Raw genomic sequence first — 22,875 nt, 5'->3', positions numbered from 1 at the left:
AAAATGCTAAGAAGCAAAACCAGGTATATACAGATAACAAAACAAGGTATAGAACTACAGAGATCAGACATTGTAAAAAGCATTTCAACAGTTAAAGATCTGATACCCCTGCCACAACTGATTAGATACAAGAAGTGATGGAGGGGAAGATTTTTTTTTAAGTTTCAAACATGGAAGAGTAAGTGAGCAGTAATGCCGTAGAGAGAAACAGTGAAAGAAGGAAAGGGAAACTTTATAAGGAAATAATATTTCAAATCTCTTTTTAAGGTTTTAAGCTTTTAAGGTTTGTAAAGTACATTTCACACTAAAATCTTGTAAAAGTATTATTATCCCCATTTTACTCATGAAGACTGTGAGACTCCTAGAAGGGAAATGATTGTTGTGTGAAAGCTAAGATCCAGCTCAGGTGTCTAGACCCCAAGTCCACTTCTCTTTCCATGACACAACTCTCAATCAGTAAGCTCAGTTCTGAACATGTGAGCAAGTTGAGTCTGAGATGCTGATAGGGAGATGTTCTGTAAGCAGGTGGAGATACAGGCCTGGAACATCAAGAGTGGCAGCACTGGCCATAAGGATATGAAAGTTCTGTGGAGGAGTATGACTTCAAGTCATGAAAGTGAATGAGATTCCCAGGAGAGGATGGAACCTTGGGGGATATGCCATCTTAAAAGGGGAAGGAAAGATGATGAAATAGGGAAGGAGCAATAAGAAAAAGAGAGAATTCACAATATCCCATAAAAAATCAATAAAATTCTCCTACCTTTTGGTGATCGTGACTTTCTCTCATGCTCCAAAAGTCGTCCAGATTCCATGCCATCCTAGGGTTTCCCTTTAGAAAGGAACTATATTTAGACCTATTAGACAGACAATATTCCATCATTCCAATGACACTTTGTTTCACCACCATCCCCTTGAGATAATAATAATAGTGCTTACTCTGAACCAAACACTGTGCTAAGTGGCTTCGATTTATGTCTCATTTGATCCTCACAATAACCCTGAGACATAGGTGCTATTATTATCCCCATTTTAAAGTGAGGAAACTGATTCAAACAAAGGTCAAGTGATTTGTTCAGAGGCATATGGCTAGTAAGTCTCTGAGCCCAGATTTGAACTTAGGTCTTCCTAATCCCAAGCCCAGCATTCTATCCATTACACCACCTACCTGCTTTTATGAAACTACTCTAAAGGCTTAGAATCCCCTAGAGAGGAAATGCACTTGGGCAAACTCACTCGGAGTTGCTAGACAATCTACTCTTCTTCCTGTTGCATGCCTACTGTCTGAATAACTCATAAAAGCATACTTTAAAATCCAGGTCTTTTACACCATCACATTTTGGCTTTAGTACCAGAGTACCCCTCAACACTAAGGGTACATGATGCTCCTGTCACCAAGGGACATGTAGGTAGATAGCTAGATAAATAGAGTATTTATTAAAGCATTTGCTAGCCAGGCTCTGTGCTAAGAGCTAGGAATACAAGTACAAGCAGAAAGAAAAACAAAGAGCTTAGATTCTAATATGGAAGACTACACATAAAAGGGAGCTGAAAAGCAGGGTGAGGAGAGAACTTAGCAGTGTGAGAGCAAGGCAGAGAAGCCTGAAGAGTCAAGAACAGAGCAGAAAGAGAAATGGGCATGACTAGCTCAGTCATTTCCTCAAAGCAGGCTCTGGGGAGGAACTCAACAACCAAAGGAGAGGGTAGAGGGATGGAGGGGTGGAGGGGTCAAGGCTGCTGGAGTAAAGATAGAGAAGTTACATGGCTCTGAATTTTAGACCTAATTCCTGATCCAAAGCTGAGTCACTTCTGAGAGACACCTTACTTCTGGCTCATAGTGATTAACCAAATTCTGATTTCATCTAGCTAAGTCATAACCAGGCCAACAACCCAACCCATTTGTCCAACAATCCAAAATAGTTCTGGAATTCAGCATTCTTCAGCTTCCTTTTCCAAGCTTATCTGTTGGTCATATGAAAATCAGATACTGGAAAATGGGACACTAACTAAAAATACAGCTGTCTTTAATCTTATTATTTTGTTTTGTGGCTTTTTCTTTTTTTGGCTAGGTAATCAGGGTTAAGTGACTTGCCAAGGGTCACATAGCTAGTAAGTGTCTAAGGCTAGATTTGAACTCAGGTCCTCCTGACTCCAGGGACAGTGCTCTATCCATTGCACCACCTAGTTGCCCCCAATTGCCTGCTTTCTTAGTGCTTCTTATATATGCAAGTCTCACTTTTCTTTTTGACTCTGCAATTAACAAAAGTGTGAAAATATGATTAGAGCACCCCCCCTTTACATATAGATTAGCACAAAAGAGTGGCTATTCCTATGAGTCCATCCACATTTGGCACACTCATCAAATTTACAGATAAAACAAAACTGAGAGAAAGAGCTAACACACTGGATGATAGAATCAGCAACCAACAATAACTTCATAGGTTGACATTGGACTGTATCTACTAAAATGAAATTCATTAGGTAATACATGTAAAGTCTTAACTTAGATAATCATTCAGTCAGTAATTTGATCATCCTGATCTGTATCTTGCCACTGGACCCAGATGGCTCTGGAGGAGAAAGTGAGGCTGGTGACTTTGCACAGCCCTCCCTCACTTACATGCAATTTTCTTGCATGTCACAGCATCACCTTCCTGATGTCAAGGACCTCTTCAAGAACAAAGGGACAAACAACAACCTATAAGTAGTAGGAGCTGCCCCACTGGGGACCCAACTGGACAGTTCGAGTTGGGCAATGTACTCCCTCCCTCCTTCCTCTTTCTCTCCCTCCTCCTTTCCCTCCCTCTTTCCACATAAGAAACCTTTCCCTGCAAGTGCTCTGCCCAAAGGAATATAAATTTTGATTGCTGAAACCTCTCAAAATATCTTGAGGTTTACTGGCTAGACTTCTTTTTTAAGGACCATGCCTTAAACCCAAATCTCTCTGGCTCTCATTGATTGGCCAATAACAGGTCCCAGCCCAAGCTTCGCTTGAGTATTGTTTGGGCTATGATGGCTCAAAATGAGTGTAAATAGCAATTGTTTCTGCTTTGGCCAGAAACTATGAGCGTCTTTCCCACCCAGATCGATTTTGGTTTTGTTTTTTTGACTAGGTAAAAGAGGCCATTCTTTGCCTCATTTCTTATCTAGCCTTAATTACTGAATGGGCACTGCCTCAGTCAAACTGAGACCTGGGGGAAAAGTTTAAAAAGGCCAAGGTCTCCCACTGCAACTGGGGCCATCTCCAGTGGTCCTGATCTATACCTTGCCACTGGACCCGGATAGTTCCAGAGGAGAGAGTGAGGCTGGTAACTTTGCACAGCCCTCCCTCACTCAAATCCAATTCACTTGCATATCATGGTATCACCTTCCTGATGTCATGGTCCTCTTGGAGAACAAAGGACAAACCACCTTCCTTAGGGAGATGCTTTTTTAAGTGCCAAAACCACCACTTGCAAATTTCATCAAACTGATCTAGCAATTCACAAGATCAAAACCTAGGTGATTAGTGACCAAAGCTCAAACTGGCTTTTCCTGGTGAAAAAGAAATATTCGGTAAGGGGAGGAATATCGCGACAAACTTAAAAACCTGGAGCAAAAGAGAAACATGAGAATAACCATGATCAGAGAAGCATCTATATACCTTGTCATTTTGCAACCTAAACTCTGTTTAATTTTGTCTTATTTTTCTACTTTTTCCACCATTTTAGCTAAAGGTCATATTCTATTGTAATTTGCCCCATACGATTAGATCAGAGGAGGTGGAAGTGGTGATCTGCTCCATGCCATTAGAGTCTGGGGAAGTCCCAGATACCTCAGGTCTGAGCTTGTAGCAGCCCAAGTGTGATTCTGACCCTTTAGAATTTAGGGGATTCTATATCCATCTGGAAACAATTGCTCCATAGTGGGAAAAGGTCTCACAGTTGGTGATATGGTTCCCCTTGGTGGGCAGATAGGGATGAGAAAGGATCAGGGAGGAAAGAGAAAATATAATTGTTTAGAGCTATAACTCACTTTTATTTTACACAGAAAAATCTCAACAAAGGCAAGTCAGTCCCTTACAATATGCCAACCTACCAATCTGATTACAATGCAATTTCCTTAAAATGAACCAATATTATAAGTATAATGGTCTCTCTTCTACAGAGAATTCTATTTTATGGAGAGTTCAAGTATTTGTCCTTCCCTGGTGAGTAGGTTAGCCCATAGAAAGAGGATTTCTCTCTAGTCATGGAGGTCTGAAAGGGCCCAGTCATAAGTAAAAGTGTTCCCAAAATGTCCAAATATAGAATAGAATGATTTGGTAGGTAGGAAGTTCCCATTATCTAAATATGTTTGAGCAACATCGAGATGAGCCCCTATTGGATATATCACTGAGGATATTTTTGTTCAAGCATGAGAAGGGTCCTTTCTAGTTTATGAGATTCTATGAAATTGGAGGAAGTGGTCACAGAAACACATCTCACATTTTCTGTAGGTCTGGGCATAAGTGACATTTCCTTCTACCCTGAAATGACCAACAAAACTCTCGCATTTCCTGTCTTGATCATCCATTTCCCCGCTTAGCCTGTGTACCCAATCAGCCCCATGTTGATTATACTCTCCTGATTATACAGAGTTGGAAGAAGTGCTCAGGGCTCAGGATGAGGAGAATTCTCCAGCTTTTTCTCCTGTTTCTTCAATCCCAAAAAGGTGAGTGAATCAGCCAAATCTGGTCCCAGGTCCTTAGTCCCCAAATGTCTCATCTTCTTGTGTCCTGTTCTGATTTAGAACAATGGGCAGAGGAAAAAGAGAATTCAAAAAACAATGGTTGAATCTGACAAACATTCTGAACCTGACTTTAAAGAGGCAAGGTGTGTCAAGCGGTAGAAAAAAAATCTGGACTGCAAAAAAAGAAAAATTAAAAAAAAAAAAGCTGGACTGCAAGGCATTGTGGAAGAGAGGGAACTAGTGGGGAACTAGTAGAAGACAGATGTTACATAAAGGCAACATTTTATTGACGTTTGGCAAAGAAGGAGATGACTGAGATGGGACAGGAAATAGAGAGGATAGAAAGATCAAATGAAAGCTTTTTTAAGAATTGAAAAGACCTAGGGGCAGCTAGGTGTCGCAGTGGATAGAGCACCAGCCCTGGCTTCAGGAGGACCTGAATTCAAATCCAGCCTCAGACACATAATACTTACTAGCTGTGTGACCCTGGGCAAGTCACTTAACCCCATTGCCCAACCAAAAACTATTAAAAAAAAAGAAGAAGAAGAAGAAGAATTGAAAAGACCTGAGTATGAGGTACTGTGGACTCCAGGCCAGGCCTGGACTCAAAAAGACTCATCTTCCTGAGTTCAAATCTCACCTAAGACACTCACTAGCTGTGTGACCATGAGAAAGTTATTTGACCTGTTTGCCTCAGTATTCTCATCTGTATAATGAGCTGGAGAAGGACATGGCAAACTCCCCCAGTATCTTTGCCAAGAAAATCCCAAGTAGGGTTACAAAGAGTCTGACTGGACTGAAAAATTGTTGAACAAGAAGAAGAAGAAAAGGGAGAGTCTGAATATATGCATGTGTGTGTGTGTGTACATACATACATACAGATATACATATCTGTATGTATGTATATATGACAAAGAAGATAATCTATAAGATCATAGAATTTGGAGTTAGAAGGTCTTTAAAGCCTCCTCTACTCTAGTCTCCTCAATGAGGAAATCAAGTTGACAAGAGAATAAATGACTTACTCAGGGTCGCCCTGAAGCCATTGGGATGCAAATTCAGGTCCTCCCACTCCAAATCCTGTGCTTTTCATCACACTGTACCAACTTCAATGACCTATGTGCTTCTCTAGCCAGATAGAACAGCATCTCTCACCTTTCCTGGGTATAGAAATTCTTCCCTATTCTCCCTTCCTCTTTCTCCCTTATTCCTTTTCCCTTCTGCCTTTTTTTCCTTTTTCTTTCTTCCCCCTTCACCCTTCCTTCTTCTTCCTTCCCTTTCTTTCTTCCCCTCTTCCATGGAGCATTCTCTTCACTTTTCAATGTATCCTGGGATTTGGGGGACAGAAAGAGCTACTTAAGAGAGCTCTGAATTCTCAGGCCTTCAATGTATCTTACCTTTCCTAGAAGTCTACCTCTTCTGACTCCACTGCTGGGACTGTGGGGTTGGCAGTAAGCAAGGTGGGACAGGCTAGGTAGATGAGCACATGGCATCTCTGATGGGCCCCAGCACCCAGGACCAGCTTGTAGGGCTGCTATCCCAAAAGGTCTGATTTTTCCACTTTTACTGGGATATACTGGGGAGGAAATGACTGTAACATATACTATACAGCATCAACTGTGTATAAACCCATGTTAGAGCTATTGTTGTTGTGGTTCATTTCTATCCAACTCTTCATGACCTCATGGACCATAGTTCCTCAATACCATCCTTGGGGTTTTCTTGGCAAAGATACTGGAGTGCCATTTCCTTTTCCAATGGATTAAGGCAAACAGAGGTTAAGTGACTTGCCCAGAGTCACATAGCTAGCAAATATCTGAGAAGGGATCTGAACTCAGGTCTTCCTGATTCCAGGCCCAGTGCTCTATTCACTGAGCCACCTAGTAAATCACTTATGATAATCAACACAGCAGACTGGCCCTTTCTGGGCTGAACTCTTTGCTAGATATAAAAATGGCTAAAAAGGAAAAAAAAGGTTTATAGTAACTTTACTAAGATTAATCATATATTAGGGCATAAAAATTTTATAGTTAAAAGCAGAAATATTGAAAGCATCCTTTTCAGATCACAATACAATAAAAATTACATTTAATAAGGTACCACAGAAACATAGAATAAAAGCTAATTGGAAACTAACCAATCTAATCTTAAAGAATGAATGGCTAAAGAACAAATCATAGAAGCAATCAATAATTTCATTAAAGAGAATGACAATATTGAGACAACATATTAAAACCTATAGGATACAGCAAAAGCAGTAATCAGAGAAAAATGTATATTTCTAAATGCTTACATCAATAAAATAGAGAAACAGCAGACTGATGAATTGGGTATGCAATTTAAAAAAAAAACTAGAAAAAGAACAAACTGAAAATCCCCAATTAAACATTTAGTTGGAAATTCTAAAAAGTAAAGGTGAAATTAACAAAATTGAGAAAACCATTGAATTAATAAGTAAAAACTAGGAGTTGGTTTTCTGGAAAAAAAACCAATAAAATAAACCATCAGTTAATATGATTTTTAAAAAAGAGAAAACCAAATCACTAGTATTAAAAATGAAAAGGGTGAATATATCACTAATGAAAATGAAATCAAAGCAATCATAAGGAGTTATTTTGCCAAGATATATGCCAATAAGTTTAACAATTTAAGTGATATGGAAGAATGTTTACAAAAATATATACTGCCTAGGTTAGCAAAAGATGACATAGAATATCCAAATAGAACTGTTTCAGAAAAAGAAATTGAACAGGCCACAAATGAGATTCCTAAGAAAAAAGCACCAGGACCAAACAGATTCATAAGTAAATTCTATCAAATATTTAAATACCAACTAATTCTAATATTAAATAAATTATTTGGAATAATGGTCAAAGAAGGGGTCCTACCAAATTCCTTTTATGAAACAAATACTATACTGATACCTAAACCAGGAAGAGTAAAAAGAGTAAAAACAGAGAAAGAAAATTATAGACCAATTTCATTAATGAATATGGATTCAAAAGTCCTAAATAAGACACTAGCTAGGAGATTACAACAATATATTACAAAGATTATACATTATGAATGAGTAGAATTTATACTAGGAATGCAGGGATGGTTTAACATAAGGAAAACTATTAACATAATTGCCTATATCAACAATACAAGCAACAAAAATCATATGATTCCATCAATAGATTCACAAAAGCTTCTGATAAAGTACAACACTCATTTCTATTAAAAACACTTAAAAGTATAAGAATAAAGGGATTTTTCCTTAAATTGATTTTTTAAAAAACATTTACCTAAAACCATCACCAACCGTTATTGTTATGAGGATAAGCTAGAAGCCTTCCTAGTAAGATCAGGCACGAAACAAGTACACCCACTGTCACCAATATTATTCGATATTGTGTTGGAAATCCTAGCAATAGCAGTAAGAGAAGGAAAAAGAAATCGAAGGAACCAGAATGGGAAATGAGATAATAAAGCTATTTCTTTTTGCAGATGATATGATGATACACCTAGGAAATCCCAATGACTCAACTAAAAAGTTAAGTGAAACAATAATTTTAGTTAAGTAGCAGGATATAAAGTAAATCCACATCAATCATCAGCATTCCTATATATCACCAACAAAACCTTGCAAAAAGAGATGTTAAGAGATACTCCATTTAAAATAACTCTAGACAGTATAAAATCCCTGGGAGTATACCTGCCAAAACAGACCAAAATGAACAAAATTATAAAAAAAACCTTTTTAGACAAATAAAATCATACTTAAATAATTGGAGAAATATTAACTGTTCATGGATAAGAAGGGCCAGTATAATAAAAATGCCAATTTTACCTAAACTAATTTATATATTCAATGCCATCCAATTAAATTAACAAAAAATTATTTTACTGAGTTAGAAAAATAATAACAAAATTCCTTTGGAAAAACAAAAAGTTCAAGAATATCAAAGGAACAATAAAAAAAATAAAGGAAGGCAGTTTAGCAGTACCAAATCTTAAGCTATATTATAGGGGCAGCTAGGTGGTGCAGTGGATAGAGTACTGGCCCTGGAGTCAGGAGGGCCTGAGTTCAAATCTGGCCTCAGACCAAACACTTGATACTTACTAACTGTGTGACCCTGGGCAAGGCACTTAACTCCAATTGCCTAAAACAAACAAACAAAAAAAAAACTAAAGAAACTAAAAATTAAAAAAAAAATAAACTGTATTATAAAGTAGTAATTATCAAAATTATCTGATACTGACTAAGAAATAGAAAGGAATATCAATGGAACAGAGCAGACATACAATTTACAGCAGCAAACGACTATAGTAACCTCATGTTTGACAAGTGTAAAAATTTGGGTTTTGGGGATAAGAATTCATTATTTGGTAAAAATTGTTGGGAAATCTAGAAAGAAATTTGGCAGAAATTGGGCATAGACAAAAATCTTACACCATTTGCCAATTTAAGGTCAAATATATGACATAGATATAAAAAAGATATTACAAGAAAATTTGAAGAACATGGAACATATTACCTATTAGACTTATGGAAGGGCAAACAATTTATAAATAAACAAGAGATAGAGAGCAGCGAGAAGCATAAAATGGATAATTTTGATTACATTGAATTAAAAAGGTTTTGTACAAATAAAAGCAATATAGGCAAGATTAAAAAGTAAGCAGAAAATGGGAGGGGTGGACTTTTATGGACAGTTCCTCAAATAAAGGTCTCATATCTCAAATATAGAAAGAATTTTGTCAAATCATAAGAATATAAGTCATTCTCAAATTGATAAATGGTCAAAGGATATGAGCAGGCAGTTTTCTGATGAAGCAATCAAAATAAATTATAGTCATAAATCATTATTGATTAGAGAATTGCAAATTAAAATTACCTTGAGCCATCAGATTAGCTAAAATGATTGAAGAAGAAAATGACAAATGTTAGAGGGGATGTGGAAAAATTGGGACCCTAATTTACTGTTGGTGAAACTGTGAACTAATCCAACCATTTTGGAAAGCAGTCTGGAATTATGAACAAAGACTTGTTAAACTTTGACCCAACAATATCACAAAAAGACTGTTTCCAAAGATGATTAGGGAAAAAGGAAAAGAATCTATATGTTCTAAAATGTTTATAGCAGCTCTCTTTGTGGCGACAAAGAACTAAAAATTGTGGACATACCTGTCAGTTGTGGAATGACTAAGCAAGTAGCGGTATATGATTGTGGTGAAATACTACTGTGCTATGAGAAATTATTGATGATCTTAGAAAAACATGGATAGACTTGCATGAAATAACAGAGGAAAATGAGCAGAACCAAGAGAATACTATATACTGTAACTGCAATATTGTTTCAAGAACAACTTTGAGGACTAAATCATTTTGACTATTATAAATATCCATTATAAAGGACATATGAAGAAAGATGCTATCTGCAGCTAGAGGAAGAACTGCTAAATAGAAGTATATGTAGAATGGTTTTACATATATATACAATGTGTTATACGTGTGTTATATATAACATATATGACATGTGTTACATATACACATAGTTGTGTGAAGGGTAGCCAACTCTAGGGTGAAAGGAAGGAAGAGGAAGAAAAAAAGAAAGTTACATGATAACTTTATTATATATTTCAAAGGAATAGCAAGTGCATAATAGATTTGCAGTTTCATGTGCAATCATCTTTTTTTCTATTATATTATAGAAATGCTTGTTCTATTTTTTAAATTCAAAATTAAAAAAAGAAAAGAAAAAAAGATGAAGTGAGGAAAGAAGACGGTGAGAAGGCTAATCCTCTATTTAGAAATTAAACAATACTGGTAAAAATTCCAACTCTAACTTAATAGCTATATAACTAAGACAAATCTCTTAACGTGTCTAAACCACTGTTTCCTTATCTGTAAAATGGTCTCCTGCTGCATCCTGGGCCATCTCCAGTCATGCTCATCTATGTCTGGCTGCTGGACTCAGATGGCTCTGGAGGAGAAAGTGAGGCTGGTGACTTTGCACAGCCCTCCCTCCTTAAATCCAAGTCAATTGCAAGTCATGGCATCATCTTCCTAATGTTATGGTCCTTTTTGAGAAAAAAGGACAAATCACACAAAATGGAGATTTAGAAAATAATTCCTGATGGGTATCAGCGAAACCTAAGAGTTGTTTTCATTTTAATTTCTTTTGGAAATTAATTTCTGTTTGGAAATTTTGGTTTGGAACATTCGTATATGTGGATATTGATAACTTGCATTTCTTCTTTTGAAAACTACTCATACATCCTTTGACCACTTATCTATAGGAAAATGGATCTTATTCATATAAAAGTATATTAATTGCTTATATGTGCTCCAAATCAAACCTCTATCAGATATAGGACTCGCACTTTCTACTATATCACTACACATACCACTTCCTATACTAATGCAACATGCTGTGGGAAAGACAAGAAGTGTGGACAAGTGGGGATGAATGAATGATTCTGCAGCCCCTCAGGCAGGGGTAGAAAGAGATGAGAATTTAAAAGGGAGTAGTATTAGCAGTAAGGCTGAGGGCAAGAAGGTGCCCTGGTGTGGAAAAGGGGAGGTATTACTGCAAATTGGCACTAACTCTATCAAGGTCCTTCCAGGTGCTGCATGGTCTCGGGTCCTGGGGTGGGAGGGGAGAGTGCAGCCCCTTCCTTGGCACCAGCTCTGAGTTTCAGTAGCAAGTGGTATTTTAGGAATATTAGCCTGAAGATGGAAGACCTGAGTCCAGATGTATAGCAAAGTATTAAGCACAGTGCTGACACATAATAATATTTAATAAATGCATGTGCCTTTCTCTTCTTATGGTTTACAAAACATTTTACAAATATCTCATTTTATTCTTACAACAACCCTGGGAGATAAGTGCTGTTATTGTTCCCATTTTACAGATGAGGAAACTAAGGCAGAGAGGTGTTAAGTGACTTACCCAGGGCCACAGGCCAGATTTTAACTCAGGACTTCCTGACTCCAATCCAAGGTTCTATCCACTCTGCCACCTAGCTACATATAACAGCCCTGAGGTTTCACTTCACACTCAGCAAATTGAGAAAAATGATAACAAATGTGACTAGTCAATGCTGACGGGATTTGAGAAGATAGACTCATTAACGCATGGTTGGTGGAGCTGCAAATTAGTACAACCATTTTCGAAAGTAATTTGGAATTATGCAAATAAAGTGACTGAAATGCCCATACACATTTGACCCAGAGAGGCTTCTACCCCATGGAGGTATAAGAAAAGTTCTTATCTACCAAAATATTTATAGCAGCACCTTTTGTAATACCCCCCCAAAAAAAAAAGTGGAAGCAAAGTAGATAACCATTGATTGGGGAATGGCTAAACAAATTATGATGGTGGTGGTTGTTAGTGTTACTGCTATTGTTAAGGAGTAACTAGGTGGCACATTGTATAGAGTGCCAGGCCTCAAATCAGGAAGACTCATCTTCCCAAGTTCTAATTTGGCCTCAGACACTTACTAGGTCTAGTCAAGTCATTTAATCCTTTTTGCCTCAGTTTCCTCATCTGTAAATGAGAAGGAAACGGCAAACCACTCCAGTCTCAGAGTCAGACACAGCTGAAGTGACTGAACAAATTATGGTACATGAATTTATTAGAATATTATTGTGCTGTAAGAAAGACAAATGTGATGAATACAGGGAATCATGGAAAGTTCTACAATGTGAGTTGATATAGTGTGAAGTAAACAGAGCAGAGAAAACAGTACGTGAAATATGTTTAATATATATGAAATAATATATTTGAAATATGAAAGAAAACCGTCCATGAAACAACAATGTAAACAATTAACAACCACCAAAAAATATCAAATGAATGTAGTAAAACTACAAAGAACAAGGCTGTCTTAAAAGGAAAAGGGAGAAGACAGCCCCATCCCACCTCTGTGCAGAGATAGGAGGTCCACAAGCATTGTACATTTCACTTACTGTGAGACTTTTTCAATGCATTGGTCATTTATGCTGATTTTTTTCTTCTTTTCCCTTTTTTGTCTTTAAAAGTACTGGTTGTTATATGAGAAGATTCTCTGGGACAGGGAGAGGAAAAGATACTGGAGAAATTATGATGATGTGAAAAACAAAAGTCATCAACTTTTTTAAAAAGTAAAATCTGTTGAAATTGCTTTGAGATGATGGGGCAATCTCACTTTCACTGGTGGGCTTGACATTCTCAATTCTATTTGTCTTGCCACAAAGTCTGTCTTATTGGGTAAGACTTCCTGGACCCTTGGGTCACCACAGAGATGAAAAAAGATCATTTAGAAGCAAGGGCTACATTAAGAAGTTCACTGCAACCCTCACAATGCTATGTAAATGCCAGCTACTGAGAGACAGCTTGGTAGAGTGGCTAGGAAGCCATCCATGGAGTCAGGAAGATCTCTGCAATTTCTGAATCTGATACCTACTGGCTATAACACGAGGCAAGACACACACTCTCTCAATGCCCCAAGTAACTCTTTGAGATTGCACAGTAGGTAATAATCACTGGTAATTCCCTATACCAAGGAAATCACAGGTCCAAAGACTAAACTTAGTCCATGCATAATCAGAGCTTCAGTTCTGAGCAATTGATTACATGGTGATTTTCAAAATATGTGATGGTATAAAACTGGTATTTGGTTGGAAAGTTTGCATCATTCACGCCTAGGGCTTCCTAAACTTGTCCCCTCTTCCTTGTCCCACTCCCACTTTTAGTGGGTCCAAAGAACACAGGTATATTCTCTACAGATTGTCATCCAAGAAGGGAATAGATATTTGTTATATTCTTGTTGGGGACAAGGATAAAATCTTAGGCATTTGAGACTAGATCCAGGCACTGTGGCTTTTCATTCTATCATTTTCAGACTTTTTCTGATCTCTTTTGGTGTTTTTTTGCCAAAGATACTGGAGTAGTTTGCCATTTCCTTCTCCAGTTCATTTGACAGATGAGGAAACTGAGGCAAAGGAGGTTAAGTGCCTTGCCCAGGGTCACACAGCTAGTATTTGAAGGTGGATTTGAAATCAGGAAGATGAGTCTTCCTGATTCTAGGCCCATCACTCTGTGCCCTATGGCGCCACTTAGCTGCCCCTAATCTGTTCTCTAGTTGTATTTATTAGCTAAGAGAACACAATTTATCTACTCCCTAGGTTTCCACCAGTCCTTTTTTATCTCTTTTTTTTGGTGAAGAAATTGGTGTTAAGTGACTTGCTCAGGGTCACACAGACAGTAAGTGTCAAGTGTCTGGTCTGAGGCTAGATTTGAACTCAAGTCTTCCTGACTACAGAGCTGGTGTTCTATCCACTTTGCCACCTAGCGGCACCCCACCATTTTTGTTTTTTTTAATTTAATAAGACCAGTGATTTTATAAGTGTAAGGGGTTACCAGGGAGGAACTTCCTCTACCACAAAAAAAAAAGGTGATCACCCCTGCAACTTATAGTCTAAGAGAGTTGTCTGGGGCACTTAGCAATTAAGTGACTGCTCAAAGCCAAATGGCCAGCATATGTCTGAGGCAGGACATAAACTTTCTGACTACAAGGTTACCTAGTGACTTCAGCAAACTGCCTCAGTTTCTCCTTGGTTGTTGCAGAAAAGCCTCATGAGATTTATGAGCTGAGAGATCAGTGGAGTTCTGAAGTGTGGCATAAGAGGCATGAAAGAAGAGACATGTTTTATCAACAATACAGCAGGTCCCAAAAGTCTTAGACAAGCTTTATGCTATACAGCGTCCCAAAAGCCTTAATTCAGTTTTAAACTATTGAAGATTAAATTGATTTTTATTTATTTCTTTTTTATTATTGCTTTGTTATTGTTTTATAGGGTTTAGCTATTAAAGCTTAAAATGGCCCTAAGTCCACTTCTCAGTAATACAATGATCTAAGCCAATTCCAAAAGACTCATGATGGAAAATGCTATCCACATCCAGAGAAAGAACTATGGAGTCTATAAATCGAAGCATACTATTTGCTCTTTTTTTTCTGTTGTGATTATTCCCTTTTGTTCTGATCCTTCTTTTCATAACATGACTAATGTAGAAATATGTTTAATATGATTATATATGGATAGCCTATGTCAGACTGCATGCCACCTTGGGGAAGGAAAAGGGAAAGGGGGGGGGAAATTGGAATTCAAATTCTTATAAAAGTGAATAATGAAAACTAAAAATTAATTCATTAAGTTTTTTAAACTGCCTTAAGTCTTTTGGAACACCTATATATCTACAGCTATGACTTGGGTATCAAAAAAGTGGAATAAAAGAAGTTGAACAGCAAGGAAAAGAGGTGGCTCAGGCATCTGTCAAAAGTAATTCTGAGGGGTAGCTAGGTGGTGTAGTGGATAGAGCACTGACAATGGAGTCAGGATGACCTGAGCTCAAATCCGGCCTCAGGCACTTGACTCTTACTAGTTGTGACCTTGGGCAAGTTACTTAACCTCATTGCCTAGCCCCAAAAAAAAAAAAAAAGTAATTCTGAGGCTGCACAGATAATCACAGATCAAAAGCTCTACAAAATGGCCTTGGGTATGATGATTAAGTCTTCTGTGGAGGATTTACGGGAGGACATAGTCAAAAAATCAGGCAGCTAGGTGGCACAGTGGATAGAGTGTCAGCCTTGGAATCAGGGAGACTCATCTTCCTGAGTTCAAATCTGGCCTCAGACACCAGTTGTGTGACCCTGGGCAAGTCACTTGATCTACAGTTTCCCCATCTGTAAAATGAGCTGGAGAAGGAAATGACAAACTGCTCTAGTATCTCTGCCAAGAAAACCTCAAATGGAGTCACAATGAGTCGGATATGTGAAAAACAACTTAACAAACAGACAAGAATCTCCCAGGATGAGAAGGGGAGGACCTGTGATCTGATGGAGACCTATACAAGAATGCCTATGTCCTTGAGGTCATTCAGTTACTGAAGTCTTAAGCTTTGAGAGGCAGCTGGTTTGTAGAGGAGGAGAGCTCCAGGACCTGGGTTCAGTTCTCAGCTTTGGTAACTACTCTGTGACTTGAGGCAAGTTAGTTCTCCCCTGCCGATCTGTGTCCTCACATGTAAAATAAGAGGATTCACTAAGTCTCCTTCTAGCTCTTATCTGATCTTATGATACCACAATAAAAACAAATTGCATTCTGGTCTATGTGTTATATCCTCCAGGCATCTAGATGGTTCAGTGCACAGAGTGCTGAAGTCAGGAAATCTCGCTTCAGTTAAAATCCTGCTTCTGACACTCACTAGCTGTGTGAAGCTGGACAAGTCACCTCATCTCTCTGTGACTCAGTTTCCTCAGCTACAAAATGGGGAGAATAATTGCACCTACCTCCCAGGGTTGTTGTGAGGATAAAACGAGATAATGTGTGTAAAGTCCTTTGTGAACCTTAAAGCTATACATGATAGCTATCTTCTAAGTGATAAGCTCCATGAGGCCAGGAACCACATTTTGTTTATCTTTGTAGATTCCCTAGTGCCAAGCACCTGCTTTGCACATAGTAAGAGCTTTATTAAATGGTTGTTGAATGAATGAAGCCTTTGAATGACTCTCTGGTCTTCCAACACAGGCACTCAGAAGAAAGGAGCCAGGAACTCTTGCCACACCGTGGATGGGATTGTTAAGGGAGACATCCTGCTCGCACTGAATGTCTCCCAAGGGACAGAAATCCAAGAGATTGAATGGAGGTTTAATTCTGAGAAGCTTCAGCTGCTCTCCCTTCAGCCTGGGAGCCACTCTTTTCTTTGGTACAGCCCCTTGGACAGATACAAAAAGAGGCTGGATGCCATGGATGATGGCTCCCTCATCATTAGGAATGTGACTCTCAAGGACAGTGGATTGTATGAGGCTCGGGTCTTACTCATTTCTGGAGTGTTCAATGTTCATTCCTTTGCCCTCTCCATCTATGGTAAATATGGCTCCAAAGGCTAGGGAGCCTAGAATCAGAGCACCCCAGAGTTGAAAGGGACCTCAGTGGTCATCTAGTCCAGGGCTTCTCAAACTTTTTTCACTCGTGACCCCTTTTCAAGATTCAGCTGCTTTTGTTGATGTTGTGTGGCCTGAGAGTCTACACAGTGCAAAGTGCCCATGCTTTGTGTTCAGAACCAAGGCTGCAGTGAAATCATATCATGCAACACGGGAAAGAACTGCCAGAAACACATCAGATTCATTACACAATTGATTATTAAATAATTTCTGGCATTCAGAATTTTTGGCATTCAGAAACCTTTTACTTTTGCCAAATCTGGGGGTCACAACCCACAGTTTAAGAAGCACTGATTCTAATCCAACCTGTAACCTCAGGGAAATCCTTCTGCAGCATCCCAGGCAAGCAATCATTTCACCTCGATGGAAGACTTCCCTCACCACAGAACTCATGACTATGTCCTGACTCACCCAAGGTAGCCCATGCTATGTTCAGACAGCTCCACTGGGAAGTTCCTTACAGGCTATCTAGTCCAACCTCTCCCTCATTTTACTACTGAGGCAACTGAGGGCTAGGGAAATTCAGTGACTTGCTCAAGGTCAGATGGGTGGTAAAAACAAACATGTTTGGGGTTTTTCTTGTTGTTGCTCGGTTCTGTTTTGTTTTAAGTAGCTAGGTGGATAGAATCCTGGACTTGGGAGTCAGACTCAAATTCAAATCTGGCCTCAGATACTTCTTACGTGTGTGACTCTGCTGATGCTGCCAAAACTAATTTTTCTTCTATACTCCTGTCTTTATTCTCCTCCTCTTCTCCTTTTTATTCTGCTTCTCTTCCTTCTGCTGCCTCTGCTACTGCTTCTCCCCTACCCCCTTCACTCCTCAAGGCAGAGCTTACTGCAGCCAAGACACAGATGCCTTCTTCACCCATAGACAGGCTGTTCTTTGTACCTCTTTCCCTCCAAAGTCCGATATGAAAGCCAAAGTCTGCGGAAGGGGATTCAGAGACAGTAGAGAAGGACTCATTCTGGAACACAGCACCCAAGTTCCTCCAAATCATAGGATCCTTCCTCTTTCAAAGTTAACTCAGTCACCTATAGACCTCTCTCTCTCCACCTCCATTTACCCTAATTCTATTCCTTAAATCCCAAAACAATTACAAAAAAAAACCCACTCAGTTCCTAACTAGATATTTTCACCCAGTCTTCAGTACCAAAAGAGAGAAAGCAGGAACTAAGAGACAGAATTTTTAGGCTACTTGGCCAGTAGAATGAACCTCTTCTCTTCTCTGGTCCTCATTTTCTCCTTTGGAAAATGGAAGAGTGCTTATCAGAGCTCTAACTAGGATCGAGCACCCAGGGATTGGCTTCACAGCACCAAAATTGAGAGGAAGCAAAAACTGGGCTGTTTCAGAAGCACAGGAGCCGATTTAATAACTAAATCTACCATCATACATTCAACTAAATTTCCCTCAGTTAGTTGTATTTTTTCACACCATGAATTATAATTTTGATTGGAAGATCCAGGCGGTGCTTCTTTACCCTGGAGCCAAATTTCCCTAACACGTTCTGGTGGTGATTGTTCTATATCTATTGAGTACTATAAAGGACTCCCTTTTGTGAAGCTTAGCATTCTGTGAAAGATAGCTGATGGCATCTTATGTTTGAGTGAAGACTTCTGATATTCCATGTACCTGGCCCTAATTTCTCTCCTTTTCCTTTGACCCCAGAACCCATCCCTGACCCTCAGATCCATATCCAGTCCCAGTGTCTCACACCACTCTGGTGCAACATCACTCTGGATTGCCAAGTCTCAGGGCCTGGGAAATCTGTAACAATAACCTGGAGAAGTAGGAACCTCCTGAGTGGGCTGAACCAAGCAGAACTGTCAGAGGAATCTACCAACTCCAGAACTGTGAGTCTGTCCTTACCCGTGGGTCCATCAAACTCCTCACTTACCTGCTTGGCCAGTAATCCTGTGGATCAGAGAAATATCACCATAGACCTGAAGGATATCTGTGCTCTGAAGGACATCTATGCTTCAGACAAAGCCCCACAGGGTAGGTGTGATGGATCTCAGAAGTGGGAGGTAGGTGTGGGGAGAGTGAGTTCCAGGGTTAAATGGGAAAGCTGGGTAATTCATATCACATACCAATTACACAGGTAGGAGTTTAGCAAAGCTGCTCAGTCATACTCTTTCATTGGAACTAGGGCAGTGCTACTTAACTTTTTCCTCTTGTGACCCTTTTTCGCCCAAGAAATTTTTATACAACCCCAGGTATACAGGCATATAAAATAGGTATACAAATCAAACATTTACTGATAATAAATCATAAACGAATTTGTTTTAAAAGAATTCTTTGGTGTACATATAATTTTACCACAGACAATAGTCTTGAATCTAAGCAAAGGGGTTTCTGGCAGTGTTTGTTAGTGTAGCGTGGTGTGAGGGTGTGCACAGTGCAAAGTGCACATGTTTAGTGTTCAGAACCAAGGCTTCGGCAAAGTTGCTGAAGGCAAGTGCTGCCAGAAACACCTCGGATTCATTACACTTTTAATTATTAATTAATTTTTAATCACGTTCAGAAATCTTTTACTGTTCCCAAATTTTTCATGATCCCCACATTCACTGACACGTCCCCATATGGGTCTGACCCACAGTTTAAGAAATGCTGAACTGGAGGTGCAATGCTTTTGTCCCACATCCTTGTCCCCTCTTCTCGCGATGATTTGGGAGGCCACTCCAGTGAAATGGGAGCAATCTGAACCTTCTGTGCTTTCCTAGGAGTGGAGGGTGAGGGATGGGGTTTGGGGAACAGCAAGGGATAACCTTGATGTCAAGGGGAATATTTCTGACCTACTTTGGAATGGGCTCACCCACAGACCTCACCTTTCACCATTGAAAGCAGTACAGAGAAGGCAGCATGGTTTTACCATAACCCTGGTCCTGCCCCTCAAGTGACATCAATAATCTGACTATCTATACCTAAAAGCTCTACTGAGCGGTCTGGCATCCTGGGAATCTGCCCAACCTCTTGGGAGTAAATTGCCCAGATGAATTCCCACCCATCATCCCAACCAACCCGAACTGTCTCCTATTCCACGTGGCCAATTCTCTGTTTCTGATCCAATAGAGCCTGTGAATGTGTACTCCTGCCCCTTGAAGTGGATTCTCCTGTGGAAGGGGCTTCTCCTCCTTGGAATCCTCTTGTGGACACTGGGCAGCAGGTTCACCCTGGACAAGGGGCAAACTGAAGAGGGCCCAGCTAAGAAGCGCCAGGTCACAGAGCCCCAGCCACGTCGACTAGGAAAAAACATGTCATTAGTCAACAAACAATGATGGAAGCCCCCATCCCCTCCCTCAGGTTCCTCAGCTACCGTTAAAAAAGAAATCAACATACTGAAGCCAACCAGGACCCTCCAGCCACAGTTTGCATGCTTGGCCAATGGATAGAGCTACCGTTTGGCCTCCCTCTACTCATGCCAAGGCTAACAAGAAAGGCTGAGAGGTCTTCCTCCCCCTGATGTGGCAGATTACAGAATTAATAGTGTTAGAATCATTGATGTATTATCCTCCAGGCTGCTGGGACCTCAGGGTCAGTGAGGGAGGTGTCTCTGCCCACAAGAAGAAGCTGGTCAGAAGAGTAAAGTCATACCTGACTTTGTTCTCCACCAAGGCATAGTCCTAAACAGACACGAACCTTCTATTTTATTCACGATTTCCCTTCTGCCTTTATGTCACAGGGCCTTTTCTATATGCCCAAGTCACCAAATTATATTTTAGGTCTTGATAATGATGGCATAATTCCATCCACCTGCATGTTTCATTCTCCTAGAACTGCCCAGCAGTCACCTCACAGAGCTCTGTGTCCCTGGGCAAGAATGAGATTCATAGGAATGACTTCCATGAAGTCTTCCTAGCAGCCTTCCATTATGAAGCTATTAGCTCCATGGTGGCAGGAACCCTGTATTATCTAATATTTCTGTATTACCAAGTACCCACCACAGTGCTTTGCACATAGTAGGAGATTAAAAGTTCACTGCTTAACCTATCCGGATGTATTCTCTCACAGCCTATAATAGGTACAAGCTTTTTGTTGTCGCTGCTGTTCATTCAGTCACATCCAACTCTTTGTGACCTCATTTGGGGTTTTCTTGGCAAAGATACTGCAGTGGTTTGCCATTTCCTTCTCCAGCTCATTTTACAGAACAGGATCTGAGGTGAACAGGGTTAAGTTCCTTGCCCAAGGTCTCACAGCTAGTAAGTGTTCAAGACCAGATCTGAGCTCAGAAAGATGAATCTTCCTGACTTCAGGCCTGGCACTCTATCCACTATGCTACCAGGCTACCCCTACTGGCTCACTACTCAGTTATGGCCAGAGTAATTTTGAGGCGGGACCCCAAATCAATCAAACCATCCTACTCCATTGAATGAAAATGCTAAGCCCTGTTATATTTATCAGATGAGAATATATCCTAATTATCCTCTAGGTGTGAACAAGGCCTAGGTTTAACACAAAGTCTGTTTGGATTGGTGGTGGCACTTGGTTACAACTTCTGGGACCTGTATAAGATGCCAGAACTAGTTGGAATCAAGGATTAAAATGTCTAGCAGCAGAGAGACTAGAGAAGCATTGCTGAGTAAGAATTGCTCGGGGGTCACCCCTAAACCTCAGCCTAGGTATACCTTCTGCCTTGTTCAGAGAAGGATCCTTTGGAGTTCTAGGATTTTAGACGACCCATCTTCTCATGATTTTCCATCTTCCCATCAGCATCCTAGCAGGGTCCTCAGAACAGCAGGTGGCAATGTCTGAAAAGGGAGACAAGGACAGACTCCATACAAATTCAAGGCTCTTTAAAGAGCACAGAAGGAAAACACACACACACACACACACACACACAAACACACACACACACACACACACACACACACATACCTAAGAGAACCATCTGGAGGAGTATAGCATAAGCATTTGCAAGAGCTGTGAGTTACCTCTTTGTTGCATGTGCTCTCTAGGCTTGAATCCACTTTCCTCTGCACTCAATGTATTTGTGAGAGAGCACCCCAAAGATACTTGGGGGGATATTTGTACCAACTGTTTTTTTTATCATATTACCTTAATAAAAACCCTTTTCTAAAAACTAATTGAGTCTGGCAGACTAATTAATAACAATTAATATGCATAGTGAAAAGCACTCGGGTGGAGGCTCACGAGAAGTCATTTTAAAACAGACAGCCCCATAGTCCCATCAGGGGTAAGCCTAGAACCCTAAGGGAAAGATATAATCAGCTTTACTCCGTGGGACCCAACTTGTCAGTGTAAATGGAGGTTGGAGGAGGACCCAAGCAAGTATATATAAAGCCTACACATGCATTACAAACTATATTGTATTATAGTGAATTCTGTATTTCTCCTGTATCCTGTGGAAGCTTTGTGAAGTCAAGGATCTTATCTTATTCAAAGTTGCATCACACAAAGCACCTAGTATAGTGACTGGCATATGGCTAATGTTCAATAAATTTTTATTAGATAAATTCTTTTATTTTATCTGGGAAGAGTCACAATAAAGCAATATTGGACAGAGGAAAAAATGTTGAGTTTGGTATCAAGGGATAAGGGTTCAGATCCTAGCTCAGGTACTTACTATTTATGTGACCTTAGGTAAGTCACAACCATCCTAGCCCTGTTTCCTAAAATGAGAGGAATAGACTAAATGACCTATGAGCTATCTCTACATCTATTTTCTTCTTTTCTCTTTCTTTTTTTAATTTTTTATATTAAACATTTATTAATACATTTATTTTTAGTTTTCAACATTCACTCCACAAGATTTTGAGTTCCAAATTTTCTCCCCATCTTGCCCCTCCCCCCATCCCAAGATGGCATGGATTCTGAATACCCCTTCCCCTAATCTGCCCTACCTTCTATCACCCCCCCCTTCTCTTATCCCCTTCCCTTTCTATTTTCTTCTAGGGCAGGATAGATTTCTATGCCCCATTGCCTGTATATCTTATTTCCCAGTTGCATGTAAAAACAATTTTTTACATTTGTTTTTAATACTTTGGGTTCCAAATTTTCTCCCTTCCTCCCTTCCCACCCACCCTCTTTGAGAAGGCAAGCAACCTGATACAGGTTATACATGTGTAGTCATGCAAAACACTTCCATAGTAGTCATGTTGTGAAAAACTAACTATATTTCCCTTCATCCCGTCTCGTTCCACTCCTTTATTCTATTCTCTCTTTTAACCTTGTCCCTCCT

General features: G+C 39.6%; 1 protein-coding gene across 1 annotated transcript; it reads left to right on the top strand.

Moving 5' to 3' along the window:
• Positions 1–3,911: 3,911 nt before the first annotated feature.
• LOC110212155 (SLAM family member 9-like) lies at positions 3,912–21,760 on the top strand. Its single transcript, XM_020992046.2, has 4 exons — positions 3,912–4,689; positions 16,262–16,600; positions 18,345–18,674; positions 19,749–21,760. The coding sequence occupies exons 1-4, from the start codon at positions 4,641–4,643 to the stop codon at positions 19,952–19,954; spliced, it is 924 nt and encodes a 307-aa protein (XP_020847705.1). The 5' UTR covers positions 3,912–4,640; the 3' UTR covers positions 19,955–21,760.
• The last annotated feature ends 1,115 nt before the right edge of the window (positions 21,761–22,875 follow it).

Source organism: Phascolarctos cinereus, unplaced genomic scaffold (genome assembly GCF_003287225.1).
Source record: "Phascolarctos cinereus isolate Bilbo 61053 unplaced genomic scaffold, phaCin_HiC Scaffold_5;HRSCAF=322, whole genome shotgun sequence".
NCBI lineage: Eukaryota > Metazoa > Chordata > Mammalia > Diprotodontia > Phascolarctidae > Phascolarctos > Phascolarctos cinereus.
Note: the sequence above shows the minus strand (reverse complement) of the source record. Positions and strands in the feature narration are given on the sequence as shown.